At 42.0% G+C, this 17,837-nt stretch overlaps 1 protein-coding gene across 1 annotated transcript; it reads left to right on the top strand.

Moving 5' to 3' along the window:
* Nucleotides 1–9,768: 9,768 nt before the first annotated feature.
* LOC110962787 (tripartite motif-containing protein 16-like) lies at nucleotides 9,769–12,173 on the top strand. Its single transcript, XM_022210796.2, has one exon. It carries the CDS (start codon nucleotides 9,902–9,904, stop codon nucleotides 11,615–11,617), a length of 1,716 nt encoding a protein of 571 aa, XP_022066488.2. The 5' UTR covers nucleotides 9,769–9,901; the 3' UTR covers nucleotides 11,618–12,173.
* The last annotated feature ends 5,664 nt before the right edge of the window (nucleotides 12,174–17,837 follow it).

Here is a 17,837-nt window from a genome sequence, read left to right on the forward strand (position 1 = left end):
TTCAATTGTCTGTTTTTTATTATACTGATGCACGCACCTCCCTAGAGACGAACTTTTACATCTTCTGAACTAGTCCATATTCATACCTTTAGCAACAATTCGTACTTGCTACATATACTATATCCGGAAAAATTTTAAGTAAGCGCGGTGACCACACTAGTCATACTCAACCGCCCCATAATGCTTTGCGAGCTGTCCACCGAAATGCAAGCCTCCGCGGGATATGTGGCCGGACCGCGGCGATTTTTATTTTAGTTTATGTGGTTAAGTAGTCATCCTAATCACCCCACAGATTTGAGAAATAGGCGTTTTCTGACCAACGTTTTAAATTTGTCAGACGCCTCACAACGTGCTACTGAATGCTCGCAGCTAGTTGCAGCAGCTCGCTTTGCATACAGAACAAGTAGCAGCTACCTCGAGTAGCCTGCAGCTACAACTGAAACGATTCGCATAATCTGGCTAATAACTGCATGAGGAGTGCCGGCTTGAAATTGCCACATTAATTATGCGACTGTTTGTTAGCGTAAAATCGACCTGGAGCCGGCATTCAGCCGAGATATTTGATAGCCGTACTTCCGGTTTTTGTCGTCGGAGGTTTGAAATGCATTATGGGAAACGTAGTAGTATACTACAGTGTGAACGGTCGGCATTCTAATCATACTTATAGTACGTAGTATACAGTATATACTCATTGAGAATGTAGTATGTAGTACATTAGTATGCGATTTCGGACACAGCCTATGACTGGAAGCTCTCCAGCCCTCCTGATGCTGGGATGTGAGCTGCAACTTCCACTGGACCGTCTACGCCCTCTAGTGGGGGACACTCCAGCAGTGACGTCCTCCCCAGGTGACAGAGTGGCAAAGCGACAATGCAGCATGAAGCAGCAGTTCGACAGGAAGCATCGAGTGAAACATCCCACACTCAGCGTATCGGACTGGGTCCAAATCCGGCCACCCAGTCGGTCCCACAAGCTGCTTTTGCTCTGGTCTGAATCACAGCAGGTGACAGCACTTACGATATACGAGGGAGAGCTCAGGTGCAGGGAATGAACAGACTTCACGTGAATGCAACACCAACTTTATTCACAAACTAAATTTAAGAGCATACAGATCGGGAAATGAATAAAAACGGAAAGTAAAGCGAAAACCAACGGCTTGAAAAAATATAGCGTTATAAAATAACAAAACTTGGAACCTCTGCAATTCTCCGCGGCACGGTTGCCGCACTTAGCTTCCAGCAGACAAATTAGACACAGCTGTTCCCTACTGAGCAATACTACTAGTCATTTTAATTCTACGGCGGTCTCTAGCAGACCGAACTAACAAACGGCTGCTCTTACGTGAGCAATGCTACGGTTCTCTACGGTTACGGTCTCAACCAACAATACTATGATTACAACAATACTCGTCTTTGCAGGGGATGCTCGGGATGGGTCACAGCTGAACTGGAAACCGGTGGGAACGGCGTGCCGGGTGGAAGACGGCGCAATGACTGCCAGGTGGGTGGTCGCCAGACCAGATAGTCCAATCCTGAAACGAACGGAGGACAGCAGCGGTTAGTGGATGACAGGAACTCAAACAGAATCTAAGAACATAGGTAGTGAACCCTACTAGCACTGATTACGATCCAGCAAAAGAGGGTGGGTGGTGTCTCCCTTTATGCAGCCACGGTTGCAGGTGCGCCACCTGTCACGGATCCTGCTGATGAAAGAGATGGTGATCACCTGTCACCCAGCCACAGGAAACACCTAAAAAGAGCATGAGGGAAGGGCACTATCCAGACCTGGCAACAGCCACCCTGACAAGCACACTGGGATCAGTTACCTTCTGCCAGTTCAACGGTTCACGTTGGCATGCCAACCGCCTCAGAAAGGTGGCGCCACCACCAGCCTCGGACCGGGTAGCTGCAGCTGATCTGTGCCACACAGACTGGGACTGGGACCCTCCCAGTACACAGCCTGAGACCCTAGCTGGACATTTCCCTGAACCGGATGTGCTGGCTGAACCTCTGCAGCCTGGACCCCGTCCTGTCCGGGTCCACCAGAGGCCTCCTTACCTCAGAGACTATGTTATAGACTTTTAAACCGTACTTTAGTGCATAGCCTGTCATGTGGCAGAAGGCTATGTGGGTAAGCTGGCAGTCTTTCCACTTCATCCAGTCAGGTTGGCCGTTCAGACCTTTATGTTTTGTACACTTATTTGTTCTCAGCCTTATTGCAGTTGTTTGGACCCTTAAAAAGAGGGAGTTAAATGTGGCATACCACCGTACCACCACAGGCTGTGGTGTGTGAGAGTCACGACAGCATGACATGATGACTGAAAAGGTGTATGTGTTCAACGCACCAGTCCTTGTGTTACGTTAATAAAGCCGTCAAAAGCACACAGTCATCGTCCGTGTTTCTTTGGACATAATAACATGTTCCTGTCTCCTCATTTTGTACTTCATATTTGGCTTCGTTTGGAGTAAATAAATCTTTACGCGATCACACTGGAGGAACTGCTACAGCAGCAAAATGGTGGATGCAACAGTGACTGCCATGTAAAAGAAACTGAAGAACAGAAGGCATGAAAACATAGAAAGTGTTGAATAGTCAAACAAGGACAACATGAAGACAAACAAATGGAACTGAGAAACCATCCTCATAAATAAATGTGAAAGGCATGAATGTATTTCTCTCTGTGGTTCTTCAAATTCAAATCTTTGGGAACATCTGGATGTGATGAGTTCTTTTTCCCCGATGAGGCCGACTCACCTCCAGCTCTACTGAATAGTCGATCTCTTTTAATCCCCTAAAGGTTGGAGTGGCACTGCATGGTCGAGTTGAAACAGGGTTAGGGTTTCACATTTTATCTGTTTTAATAATCAAGAAATTAAAGCAAATACTGCAGTTGTCTAAATGTAAACATAAAACATTTTATCAAGATTTATGCTGCCAGAGTGGACGTACAAACAGCAAACTACACTGACATTTAACATTGTGCATATATATTCTGTCATTCAGTGACATCCATTGAACCTGTACATGTCTCATTTTGTTTTCTCAAATAAAGTTTAAGAGAAAATCTACAAGTGTTGTAAACAGGGGAATTATATAGTTTCTGTCTATCATACTGTGACCCATGTTGTAAATGGAATAAAGCATCCAATGTGAAATGTAGGACAGTGACTGCAGTTCTGTGACTTGATGATGTAACCCGTTAAACTTCAGTGTATTCGGGACGTCTTGAGATGTGCAAACGTATTTTGCTAAATTGACCGAAGCTACAAACTCGATGATAGAAACATTATACACCCATGAAAAGCTTAGATTCTCATGAATCCGCCGGTATAAACCACTTTCAGATGTGATTACCACAGCGGGTAATATAAACACATTTGTCCAACAAACAGAAAATAACGTAAACAGCACAACTCACCTTTGAAGGCTCAAAACTAGTCACAGATGAAAATATTCCACAAAAAACGGCCATAATCCAACCTTGGACATCCAGACAAAACAAGCCAGTAAAATATTTTGTCCAAAACATGTCTTGGAATCGGTAAACAATCCACAAATAGCTAGTTTTCGTGAACGTGCACCTCGCACTGCGTGGCCCATATTTGGGATAGACTACAGCACCCCCCGCAACCCTAGTGAGGATAAAGCGGTGTATAGAGAATGGATGGATGGATATTAGTGAACTTCAGTAGACTTTCAGGCGGAATTGACTGCAGTATATCTAAATCCAAATTTCTGTGACTGAACTCAGGCTGCTCTTTAGTTTCTTTAAAGTCAGAACTTCTTCCAGTGCAAATCTCAGATGTACAGTAGGTTTTCCTGCCCAGCCTGTCTCACCTCTCTCCCTCTGTCTTTGACCAGACATCTTTGGCAACATGAATAATTTAGTCCTGACAGACTGAGCCTGTGTCAGCTTAGTGCATTTCAACCCTGTTAGTGCTGCCACCACTCCACCTTTAAATAGCTCCTCACCATGACAGATGAACATTAATGGCATTACATGCTGGGCTGTTAGAGGTTTTATTGTTTTCCCTGTGACAAATGAACAACAGAGGACAGATAACACAGATTGATAGCTAAAAGGTGGATAGAGGCATTCATAACCAGGAAGCAGCCCTGTCTGTGCTAATCAGTTTAGTAACTCTGGATGAAGTGTCTCCCTGGACTGGGGTGGACAGAGATTTAGGGGATTTTAAACAAATGGATGACACAAGCCAGCTAACTGACTGAGAAACACAACATAGACGAATGACCCACTGCAAAAACTGAGATCAATACAAACATTTCACAGATTAAGACAATGACAGGACATGGTGGAATGACGGTAAGGAATGACATTGTGGATTCAGAACGGGGCTTTTTGTCCCAAACCCTAAACCGACTAAGACTCATAGTGCTGGTTTGTTCTCATTATGATAAATCTGCGCTGGGTACATAAACATGTTTTATGTTTCAGCACAGCAAAGCATCTGACATATTTTTTCAAGTCTGTTTTTACTGACTTTCATCCATTAACGTTGTGTGCTGCCTCAGAGCTGCTCTCAGAACAAGACAGAACTGTTGCAGACAGGACTGAAGACTCACTGTGCCAGCTTTACTATCTGACAGAAGTCCTTAAAGTCTGTGCCAGTTAAAAAACAAAGAAAGTGCATATGTTTGTCCTTCTGTGAATCCATCTGTCTGTCTGTGTGAAACATTCCTCAAAAACAGACTAACGGACTTGTATGAAATTTTCAGGGAGGGTCAGAAATACACAAGGACAAAGTGATTAGATAGGTGTCACTGTAACCATGACAACCAGTGAACACTACATCAGCTGCCTGCTGATGATCACATGATTGTGATCCTACTACAGATCCACTGCTGAGGACCACAAATGTTTTTCATCCGTCAGAAATCATACAAGGACTGAGCAGCCTTGGAGGAGTACTGCTCTCTGAATGCTTTTCTTGTTCAGTGATGTCATGAGTAAGAAATGTAAGTAACCAAACCAGCCATGGAAATAACCTATTATTTTATAGTAACTGTACTGTCTTCTCTGCACACACGATGCACAAACAGTCGCTTAAACACCTTTCTTTCACCACGACTCCATAGACAGGATTCGGCTTTGTCCACAGGTTTGTTCGTAAGGAAGGGGTGAAACGGAAAATAAATGCAGAAAATAGAATTACAATCAGACTATCATACACTAGACAAAGGGTTAACTAAACCCGGCTTATAAATACAAGCTGTTTGCCTTTAATTTATTAAATCTGTAACGTCAAAGCAAATAACAATGACAGTGAAGCACTTATCTTCTGATTATCACAAATAAAGTGTAGCCATAATTAGTTAACATAGACAGTGCTGGGAAAGGCAAACATTATGCATATTAGAGTGCCATTTTCAACTTATAACACTGCTATCTCTTCAATACCTGTGTAGTAACACAATTAAGCATGAAATAAAATATACATGCTGACGATGCTGCTTCAAAACCTAACACTGGACAGGGTTCTCGCCAGCGCATTTCAGCGTAACGGCCCGTTACGCTGTCTAACGGGCCGTTACGCTGTCTAACGGGCCGTTACGCTGTCATTTTAAAAGATTACGCTGTGATTAGGGCCGCTACGCCAGCGCATTTCAAAGATTACATGAGAGTGTGTGGCTCCGTCATGAGAGAGGGAGAGAGAATCATACAAACAGCAAAATAGAGAAAATCGTGAATATATTTATTCTTTTTGGGAAGTATTACATCCACAAAACAAAATTCTCAAATGTCAAACCACTATCCAAATCATTACTTGCCAAAATAAATCATTACTTCCAGTCATTGAAATACCTGACAAACAAAAAATCAATAGAAGTATGGAACATTTACGAAGAACTGTTTTGTTAAAGTGATGCCTCTGTCAAATGCCTTTTTGAATGTCATGTACACGATGTAATTGTCAGAATTTGTTTAGTTTTGTTTATTTTCTAGACCCTCCAGAAAAACGCAATTATGCGATCGCATGAATTCCCGCATTAATCACCAAAATGCCGCTGATTATGCGGGGGTCAATTATTTTCCAAAAGGCCGTATAATCCCCACAAAACAGCGCATAATTTCCGCAAGAATTTCACATTTCCACAAAAAAAAAGAGAAATATGCGGTCCCGCTTGATTTCACAATTTCCGCATAAAATGAGAAAACTATAACCGAAATAAATGGAGTTGTGAGTTTTTATGTGACGCCCGGCCTGACGTCATCAGTTCGCGCATTCACACACACACACACACACACACACTAGAAGCACCAGCTCATGCGGAGCGCGGTGCCAGTGTTGCCAACTTAGTGACTTTCTCACTAAATCTAGCGACTTTCCAAAGTGTCCTAGCGACTTTTTTTGTCAAAAGCGACTAGAGACAAATCTAGCAAATCTCTACTCTGACAGGAAAACTCAGATCATTCTGCAGTTACTGTCCTCAACAAGCAGCAGGTGCTGCTGTGAGCTTCCCCCCCTCCCATATTCAATATTTTTGAATATTTAACAACTATTCACATACTTTGCAACTTTCTGGAATTTCCCCGCATAAAATGGCATAACAGCCCCACATATTTATTCACATAATCAAGGATTTTTGCCCGCATTTTCTGGAGGGTCTAATTTTCTGTTTTGTTTCTTTTCAATGTTATATTGTAACCAAAGAACGATAATATCGGAATGAATTGTCTGTATAAGATGTAAATATAAATTTCACTGTAAATATGTATAATACACAATAAAATAAAATAAATAAAAAAAGAGGGAGAGAGAGCAGCGTGTGTGTGTGTGTGTGTGTGTGTGTGTGTGTGTGTGTGTGTGTGTGTGTGTGTGTGTGTGTGTGTGAGGGGGAGAGCGAGATGTCCAAGCGACCTTGAATGCAGAGCCAGCGAGAGAGACGGCAGTTCGGTAGAGGAGCAGAGAAGGTGTGTAGTTGCTGGGTTGGTGGTACTGTGTGGTTCAGCCACTGTTTATAGACAATAAAGGCTGCAGTGTTCTTCGATGCGGCTGGGCTCCTGTGTCTTTGCCTCTACGGCTGCTGAGGAAGTGAAGGGTTTTAACCCCGGGCTTCCTGACCACGGTCGGGCCGAACAGGAAGGGTTAACACTGTGATTAGGGCCGCTGCTGTTATTTTGACAGATAACGCCATGTGCGTTTGTTTTTATCGACTGGGTGCCTATCTAGGTTAATTTATGTCTCCCCACCTCAGCCGTACTTTCCTGTCCATTGACTCGTTTCCATCTATTTTCGCATGTGTGCGCGCGCGTGCGGGAGGACCTGCCGTTACGCTGAAAAAAAATCCTGGTGAGAACCCTGCTGGAGCAGATGGATGCAGATAACACTAGGATCAGGAACAGCCACTAGGAGGTGCTATAACACATAAATCTCAACTGTAACAGAACAGTAACAAATCCTTATTTCAAGTGATTTCCCCAATGCTAAAGCAAAGCTTTTTGTATGATACTCAGGAAGTGTAATTCCATATTCAGACGATAAGCTATATGATACTGCTGTAGGGCCGCACCAAATAACATCTTCACTAACTGAAAACTATTTCATTTACCTTCATGAAGTGTCTCCCACAGATGTGTGCTGGCATACACCAGTTCTCAGCAGCTACCTTAAAATCAGTTCAGTGTCATATCTTCTGACTTCTCCTGCTCACTACTAACAATCTAAACGTGTTATGTCCTCTCAGTCTGCCTGTTAATGACTCACACAAACCATCCTGTTAGACACACATATGTTGCACCGTATTATACCTCAGGAGAAAAGTACAAACAATCTTCATGCTTCAGTCCTGCATAAAGTTTTCAAAGTCATACAAACACATGCACGCTTCTCATGTAACAATAGCTTTACATGGCATGTACTCCTCTCAATGTGCTGGTAAAGCAAGTCATGCAAACACAATATGAAGATTAAAACATTGCTCAGTCTGGCCTCTACCGGACAAAGAATTGACAGTGTACCTTCAACATAACCCCATATGTAATTTCAAGTCTAACCACTGTTTGTCATGTCGAACTTCAGTGCTTCAGATTTGTCCATGTGTGGAAAATGTTGCTTTTTGTGACATGGTAGTCAAGAGAGAGGAAGACATTATTTTATCATCAGTCTTATCAGTGTCTCTGAATTACCTGTGTGACACAGTTAAGAGGAAGTTACCCCCAAAAGATCCTGGTGACAGGTTCTGAACCTGAAGAACTCTTCCATGTGGGAGGACTCTGAATGTCAGAGTTTCTCAGTCTGTGCTTCTTTTGCTTATAAAGACTGCGACAGTTCTCTAAGGCACATGGTCACTCTGATGCAGTCTACTTCCACATGCTTGGAAAACACATTTTGGAGATGAAAAATCCTGTCCAGCCCATCTTTCCCATACAAAAAAGTTTATTTCCCCCTTAGCTACCAATCTACCAAATCCATTTGTCAGTTAGGTTCAGTTTCAGCAGCCACACCCACACAGGATCACTGCCAGGCTGGTTGAATCAAAACATCACTAAATAGAACCTGTCTTAATTGTGAAGAACCTAATGGGTCTCAAAAAGCAACACATGATGCCACACTCTGAAGAGATTCAAGAACAGATGAGAAACAAAATCACTGATACTTATCAGTCTGGAGGGTTACATTGCTGAGGCTCTGGGACTCCAGAGAACCTCAGTGAGAGTCATTATCCATGCTTTCCTTCCACAGGTTGTTGTCATTTTGTCACCTGTAAACTGTATTAAATGTGTTTGTGTTTCTTCAGTTGTATCAGAAGTGTCTAATTTCACCCAAACTTACTATAATCTAATCATACTGAATGGTTTTGTCTGATTTCTCCTTTAAGTCCTGTCTCTGGTTTGATTTTTGGGGCCCAAGCACTGACAGTGTGTAGGACCCTGTTGGAATGAAAGGAATCATTTCTCACTCAAAACAATCGTGTTTTTGAGGTCTGATCATGCTCAAAAATGAAGGAAAATTTATACACACATCAGAACTGCCGACTAATTACATATTTTATTTGGACTTGTGCATATGGGTGGTAAAATGGCTCTATAGCGCCCCCTGGAACATTTATAACATTTCACTTTCATTTACCAAATTTGGTAGCCATACGTAACATGTCAGGGTGAACAAAAAAGCCTCTTGGTCCCTAAACCCAACAGGAAGTCTGCAATTTAGCTTTATCTGTGAGATATTTTGTTGTTGTTGCTCATTTTCAGGGGTTAACTCCTCATATAACACCAAGTAACACCAAGATATATGGCCAGTTCATACAACATGCATCAGATTCAATGTCAGTAAGCTTTGACACATTCCTGATTGGGATAATCAAAAGACAGAATTTACAATTTACCACTGATTATGCTAAAAACAAGTCATATTAAATTTGTTTTCATTATAAATAACAGTGAAATAATGTAAACAAAGTGACATTTAAAGGGTAAATTTGTCAGTTGTGATCAGGATTAATGTTTTTTTTTCAAAAAAGGGTCTCCACCAATGTCTAAAATAAGGTGAACATTTATTATTTTCATCATAGTGTTTTTGACAAGCATTTTTTATGGCGGAGGAAATGTGAGTATGTTTTATAAAATGCCGTCTGAGGATTGAATGAGAAATGAGCTCTGCTGTAAAAAAGTTCAACACTGAGTGTCTCTCTGCTCTTCCTGAAATCAACCTCAGCCTGATAACCTATTTCTACTTCCTGCTCTGCAACCACAGCAGTTTCGCACTGTTCACACATTTCCTGGTTCGTCCCCTTCAGATCTGCACTCTGCAGACGGCTGGAAGAGCTGATACGAACACCCTCACTGCAGGAACACATGATTTGTAGATCAGAGCTCAGACTAGTTTCATGTATGAGGAAGTCAAACACAAACAGTCTGTATGAGCGAGAGGCAAAATGGCGCAGCAAAGAAATCAGCCGAATTCAGAGAAAATCTCTTGTTCCATCTGTCTGGATCTCCTGAAGGATCCGGTCACTACTTCCTGTGGACACAGCTACTGCATGGACTGTATTAAAACACACTGGGATGGAGAGGACAGGAAGAGAATCTACAGCTGCCCTCAGTGCAGGAAGACTTTCAAGCGGAGGCCCGATCTGCAGAAAAACATCCTGTTAGCAGAGTTAGTGGAGGAGCTGAAGAAGACTGGACTCCAAGCTGCTGCTGCTGCTGATGATGATGATGATCACTGCTATGCTGGACCTGGAGATGTGGCATGTGATGTCTGCACTGGGTGGAAGATGAAGGCTGTCAAGTCCTGTCTGGTCTGTTTGGCTTCTTATTGTGAAAATCACCTCCAACCTCACTATGATTCACCTCCATTAAGGAAACACCAGCTGGTGGAGCCCTCCAAGAACCTCCAGGAGAACATCTGCTCTCGTCATGACAAGATGATGGAGATTTTCTGTTGCACTGATCAGCAGTTGACTTGTTTTCTCTGCACAATGGATGAACATAAAGGCCACAAAATAGTCCCAGCAGCAGTGGAAAGGACGAAGAAGCAGAAAGAGCTGGAGGTGAGTCGACTGAACATCCAGCAGAGAATCCAGGACAGACAGAAAGATGTGAAGCTGCTTCAACAGGAGCTGAAGGAGATCAAGGTCTCTGTTGATAAAACAGTGGAAGACAGTGAGAAGATGTTCACCGAGATGATCCATCTCATCAGGAAAAGAGGCCGAGATGTGGAGCAGCAGATCAAATCCCAGCAGGAGGCCGAAGAGAGTCGAGTCAAAGAGCTTCAGGAGAAGCTGGAGCAGGAGATCAGGGATCTGGAGAGGAAAGACGCTGAGCTGAAGCAGCTCTCAGATACACCAGATCACAGCCAGTTTCTCCACAACTACCCCTCAGTGTCAGCACTCAGTGAGTCCACACACTCATCCAGCATCAGCATCCGTCCTCTGAGACACTTAGAGGACGTGACAGCAGCTGTGTCAGAGCTCAGAGGTAAAGTAGAGGACGTTCTGAAGGACACCTGGACAGACATCTCACCAGCAGTCACTCAGCCAGACGTTTTACTGTCAGAACCACAACCAGAACCAAAAACCAGAGATGAGTTCTTAAAATATTCAAGAGAAATCACTCTGGATCCAAACACAGCACACAGATATGTGATACTGTCTGCGGGGAACAGAAAAGCAACTTTAAGGGAACAAAAACAACGTTACCCTGATCATCCAGACAGATTCACTGGATGCTGGCAGGTCCTGAGTAAAGAGAGTCTGACTGGACGTTGTTACTGGGAGGTGGAGTGGAGTGGATTAGGAGTTGTTGTAGCAGTCGCATACAAGAATATCTGCAGAAAAGGAAACTCAGATAAATGTGAATTTGGAAGAAATGACAGATCTTGGTCTTTGCGTTGTGGTGCCAACAGGTATAAATTTTTATACAACAATACTAAAATGTATGTCTCTGGTCCTCGGTCCTCCAGAATTGGAGTCTATCTGGATCACAGAGCAGGTATTCTGTCTTTCTACAGCATCTCTGAAACCATGACTCTCCTCCACAGAGTCCAGACCACATTCACTGAGCCCATACATGCTGGAGTTTATCTTTTCAGTGATGGAGGTTGGTTGTTCAGCTCTGGAGCCACTGCTGAGTTCCTAAAACTCAGATAGTTATTCCAGCGTCTGAGGGTCGGTTCATGTTCTGATTTAAGATCATGCTCTACAGTTCATTTCTGCGTTTGCAGCATTAATCAATGAGATGATGACGGAACGGATTGATTCTTAAAGGGGAACTTCGTTTTTTTTTCAACCTGGGGTCTGTTTTCATGTCATTTCATACATGTGAGTGATGGAGAAATGAATTTTCAACATAGCTCCAGTATTTAGCCAGGCAGGCAGCTTAGCAGCTCAGCTAGCAGCTCAGCTAGCAGCTCAGCTAGCAGCTCAGCTAGCGAAAAGTATGGGGCAATTATCCCCCCGCGTCAAAGTCCGCCCTAACGTGCTTTTTCCCACACTGACCGGCTCAGATAGTCTCAAAGAGTGTCCCACAACATACTAGAGATGAGAAGTGAACGAAAACCTCCACATTACCTGGCGATCGCTCTTTGTTGTGGTCTGTATCCAAATCTCAGGACGCTAGAAAGCAAATCTTGTTCCGAAATCGCGCGATAGTTCGCGCCAAAACCGGTGTTTTGGAGCTGCCTGCCTGGCTAAATACTAGAGCTGTGTCAAAAATTCATTTCTCCATCACTCACATGTATGAAATGACATGAAAACAGACCCCAGGTTGAAAAAAAAACGAAGTTTCCCTTTAAATGTTTTAGTCATTTTTAAATCTGCTTTCAGCTTCTGAAACATTTGTTGATTTCATTTTTCATACCTGACAGAAACAGAATGTTTTGTGGGTTTTGGATTCAAACTGTTGAATTGTTGAACTGTGGGGATTCAAATATTTGTTTATTTTAGTATTTTCTGACATTTTATGGTCAAAACGATTCACAGAGAAAATAATCAGCATGAAATAATCATTAACTGAAGTCCTGTAATCCATCATTTCATGTGTGACAGTTGAGATTATTGTTGATAAACCGGCAGTTTGTCTGAATGGATCGGAGTCGATGAAGCGCTGAGTGACAGAAATATTTAAACACCAACAAGAAACAGAAAATGTGCATTTGGATTAGCTTGACACATGAAATCACTGAATTCACATTTTATTCTTTGTATTTTATTGTGAATATTTCCATGTTTTCACATTTTATCTTCTCAGAAACTATTTTGCAACTTAAGAGTTAAAAGAAAATGTAACAGTAGATGATTTTAATGTTCTTCTGAATCTGGTCGTTGCTTTGCTTTGATTTAAATTCACGTTTCTTCAATCTCATGTTAGTGATGCATTCAAAGAACCAGCTGAAGTGATGGAAGAATCAGCTTCATTTCTATTTCACAGAGACAGAAATTCTTTATATTTTATTGTGGATTTTCTGGTTGAAAATGATGATGTTTTATAGCAGTCAGTAGTCATTTAATAATATGACTTGTTGACTTTTTATTTTGTTGGTGTGTTTTGTTTCGCTTCTAAGTTGTCAACAAACCTGTGATTCAGCTTCACGTTAATCTGCAAATAAACGACAGTAAACGGACAGAGAATGAATTCTGAGTTTGATCATTGATGCTCTATTTATTCACTGAAATGATTATTCTATATTTGATGTTGTTTTCTTCTGTAACTGTATTCATATAATCATCCATTTGCACTGAATAGTTTGATCTGATTTCTCCTTTAAGGATCAGCAGCTTCACTTCATACTCACTCTGAGCTTCAATCAAGGAAGGGAGCCCTCTGTTTTCAAAATATGACATATTATGTAAAGTTAGATTTGAATAAGTATGTCCAAATATGTTTTATCATTCTAGCTGCAACATTAGACCATGCAACAACACGGTACATGTTCCAGTGACAATAAAGTGAAGTAATAAATCCAGTAAAAATCTGATAAGTAATAAAAACACACTGAACACAAATATTCTGCTTTTATTTTGATATAAAGTTTGGAACTTTCCTAAAATTAAATACATCATAAGCAGAAGGCTAATATCCAACACTCTAAATGTACAGTTTGTTTAAATTAATTAAGAAATTCTTCTTCTTCTTCTTCTTCTTCTTCTTCTTATTATTATTATTATTATTATTATTAATAATAATAATAATAATAATAATGGAAAATGTCCATTTTTGCTTCATGGAAAGTTTTACATGGCAACCATTTTGAGTCCGTTTTTAGAAATCAAATTCACAAAACAATATTGAATAGATGAAAGTGAAAGAAAATACAGTAATGCTTTATTTTTGCCACATAAAACTGTTGTCCACATTAAAATATTTCCTCAAAAATTAAATGCAGTCATAAACAATAATTGTTTTTTATAGTTTTTGCAAACTTATTTCAAATCAGAAATATAAAGTCTATTATTTACAAGTGTATTTTGAATCTTGATGCAGAGCTTTGCATTCACAGCTTCCAGTCTTCTTGTTTAAACATCTAGCAGCACACCAAGGTTCTTCCTGACAGGTCCTCTCAAGCTCCATCAGATTGGATGGGAAGCATCTGAACTGCTCTTCAGGTCCCTCCCCATGTTTGTGTGGGGTTTTAGGGGTTTTTGGATGGCCACTGAAGGACAGTCTTGGCTGCTGGGTTTTCTTCACTGACCCACTGACCTGGTCTCAGGTCTGTGCTCTCTGCAACAGGCTTTCAAAAAGGACCTCTGTATTTGGCTGCTTTCATGCACCCCTCAGTTATGATTAGTCTTCCTGTGCTTGCTGTTGTGTAGCTCTCCTATAGCATGATGCTGCCGCCCCCATGCTTCATTGTAGGGCTGGTATTAGCAGGTGATTTCTATTTGCCAAACCCTTTTGCTTGGATACTCAGTTTGGCTGTGTGATGGACTCCATGAAGACTCCCAGTGGTTCCAAACTTCATTCTTTCACAGGTATTGAGGCTGCTGTGCCCTGGGAATAATCGGAGCTTTGGAAATGGTTTTATCCCCATTACTCGATCTCTGCTTTCATTTTATCATGGAGGTCCACAGACAGTGTTGTTGTCTTTATATTTCCTCTCTAAACTATATCCAGTCTACACAGTTTGTCACAGGTGAACTCCAGTCAAGGCCTACACACATCCCATAGTTGAGCTATTGTTATTTAATGCTATTTTGTGTAGATTGATTGGACATGGTCAAAATTGTGAATTTAAAGTTAAATCTACAAATTACAAGAAGTGAAGGGTTCTGAATACCTTCTGAAGGGACAGTTTTAAATGGACTGTATTTGATCACAGATTCTGGATTTGGATATCACAGAACTAACCTCAGATCACATGCACGACATCTTTGTGTTTGAGAGAAACTGCGCACATCAAAGCGACAGCTGCACCACTCACACATCATGTACAGTGTCTGCATTACATACTGTGTATTGGCTGGGATCCCCTCAACCACACTCCTGTGTGCGTTTCACATGGCAGGTTTCACTATGGTAATAAATGGAGTGTCTCTGCAGGATTCATAGATGTCATTTGTCCTTCTAGAGAATATCTGGCTGAGGTAAATTGTTTGGCTTCCAGACAATAGCTCACTGAGAAAAAAAATCCCACATGGGATATTCATCTCCCCATGGAAAGCCCATTCAATCCAATAACAATGGGTGGTGTCAGTCAGTTCATTCTGAATATGGTTCTCAGTGCAGGACACAAAAGCAGATGCATTTAGTGAATTAGCAGGTCAGGGCATAAATAATAGTTTCAGGACAGGGAGATGGAGCAGAAAGAAGATTTGGGCAGTTACCTTGCCCCCTATTCCAATGACTCTAAAGAGATTCTGTCTTAAAAAGATTCATATCTGGAATGAAATGGAGGTGTCAACCTTAGCACTTCACCAGATTAAATCAGAGGTCCCACCGGTCGTGTGTTTGGATTGTGTGTCCCAGGACAGGTAGCTGATCTGATTGGGTAAGTGGTGGGAAGCTTGCCTTGACTGCAGAGCATCTGTCAGTGTTATGCTAACGTTTCCCGCTGGAGCTACCACAGCGTTTGTGATCACCAGGAGAAAAGACTGTTTGTCCAACACTTTGTGTTTCATTGCAGAAAATCTCAGGCCTGCTGTACTACACGATCCAAAAAGTTGGCACAACTGGAACATTTTTAGTGCTGCAGGTTGCTGCTCAGAAGTTTCCTGTAGGAAAAGGGATTTTGAAAATTGCATTAGGTAAGTAACAGAATGGGCGAGTCATGTTGATGAGCTACCTCCTTGGAAGGATGCAATTGTTGGAAATCAGCCTATCCTACAATTAAACAAACCAACAGAATATGTGTAAGGCTGTTTCCGCCCAGTTCTTTTGATGGAGTAGTCAGGAGACTTCTTCTTAAAATCAAAAGTATTTATTACAGCAACATTGAATGTCCGATACAGAGCTCTGGGCCTGAATCCTCTGTCCCTAACCAACAAGTGTTCAGTCAGTTCAGGTGGAATCAGACTGCTAACTGTTCCTGACCCAGTCTTCTTATACTCTAACAGTGTGTACAGTGAACCCTCCCTGTAACGCGGTTCACCTTTCACGGCTTCGCTGTTTCACGGATTTTTTTAGTGCAGTTTTTTTATGCTTTTTTTCATCCTGATTGGCTAAGGGACTGACCAATGTGAACAGTCTCCGCGCCTCGTCTCCTCTGCCATACAGGCCAGCGCTGCCTGCTGTGGAGCGCTGGATCATTTCTCTCCTTGGTCTCCATGTAGTGAGACACCCTGAAAGACGGAGCCGACGGAGCAGCCTTATTCTTTTCCCCAGCCGTCTCTGGCCACCGCAGCCGCGCTCCCCAGGAGAAGAGCGCCGGCGCGAGCCTTCCCCACCCCCCCGACTGCTCCAGTTGATTCAGCCGGCCCGCTCTCTGAGGCAAGAGTACCGCCGCGGCGTCCACCTGGCTGCAGCTGCAGCGCTCCCCCAAGTGCAGTATTGTATAATAACTGTAAAAAATAAAGCTGACAACTTCATGGATTTCGCCTATCGCGGGTTCTTTCTGGAACGTAACCCCCGCGATAAACGAGGGTTCACTGTATAGCTATCTATCTAGGCTGGCCGCCCCCTCCGGTGCTGCGTTGTTCCGCTCTCCTCTGTCACAGCTGATGTTTTGTCATTATTGCTCTCGTAGGAATAACTTCACCTCTGCAAAGCAAGATTAGAGACTGCACACACAACAAGCTCATGTTCTTTACTGATTATGCCTTACGTTAAAAACTATCTGTACCTTTATTATCAAAAACTGTCTGTACTTTGATTATCAATCACTTTATGTCTTGATCATCCTTGGTTTCAATCATATGAGTAATAAGTAAAATAAAGAATAAGCTCCTTCTTATTGATTCTGGACTTTTCTACTCTTTGTTTCATTACAGTCACACCGTGGTAATGATGCTCTTCACCTTCCTATTTCTCAGAACCAATACAACACTTACACACGTGGACAAAATTGTTGGTACCCCTCAGTTAAAGAAGGAAAAACCCACAATTCTCACTGAAATCACTTGAAACTCACAAAAGTAACAATAAATAAAAATTTATTGAAAATTAAATAATCAAAAACAGCCATTACTTTCGAATTGTTGATTAACATAATTATTTTAAAAAACAAACTAATGAAACAGGCCTGGACAAAAATGATGGTACCTCTATAAAAGATTGAAAACTATTTGACCAGAGTGACATGATTAACTCAGGTGTGTCATTTAATTGACATCACAGGTGTTTCCAAACTCATAATCAGTCAGTTTGCCTATTTAAAGGGAGACAAGTAGTCACCCTGCTGTTTGGTGAAAAGGTGTGTACCACACTGAACATGGACAACAGAAAGCGAAGGAGAGAATTGTCCCAGGACATCCGAAAAAAAATGATAGACAAACATCTTAAAGGTAAAGGCTATAAGACCATCTCTAAACAGCTTGAAGTTCCTGTGACAACAGTGGCTCATATTATTCAGAAGTTCAAGACCCACGGGACAGTAGCCAACCTCCCTGGACGTGGCCGCAAGAGGAAAATTGATGACAAATTGAAGAGACGGATCGTTGGAATTGTATCCAAAGAGCCCAGAGCAACCTCCAAAGAAATTAAAGGTGAACTCCAAGGCCAAGGTACATCAGTGTCAGATCGCACCATTCGTCGTTGTTTGAGCCAAAGTGGACTTCATGGGAGACGACCAAGGAGGACACCACTGCTGAAAAAAACTCATAAAAAAGCGAGACTGGAATTTGCAAAAATGCATGTTGACAAGCCACAAAGCTTCTGGGAGAATGTCCTTTGGACAGATGAGACCAAACTGGAGCTTTTTGGTAAGGCACATCAACT

This window comes from Acanthochromis polyacanthus, chromosome 5 (genome assembly GCF_021347895.1).
Source record: "Acanthochromis polyacanthus isolate Apoly-LR-REF ecotype Palm Island chromosome 5, KAUST_Apoly_ChrSc, whole genome shotgun sequence".
NCBI classification, from domain to species: Eukaryota; Metazoa; Chordata; class Actinopteri; family Pomacentridae; genus Acanthochromis; species Acanthochromis polyacanthus.

Bases quoted from the DNA above. Each gene is read 5' to 3' on its own strand.
- LOC110962787 (XM_022210796.2), top strand. From the start codon at position 9,902: ATGGCGCAGCAAAGAAATCAGCCGAATTCAGAGAAAATCTCTTGTTCC.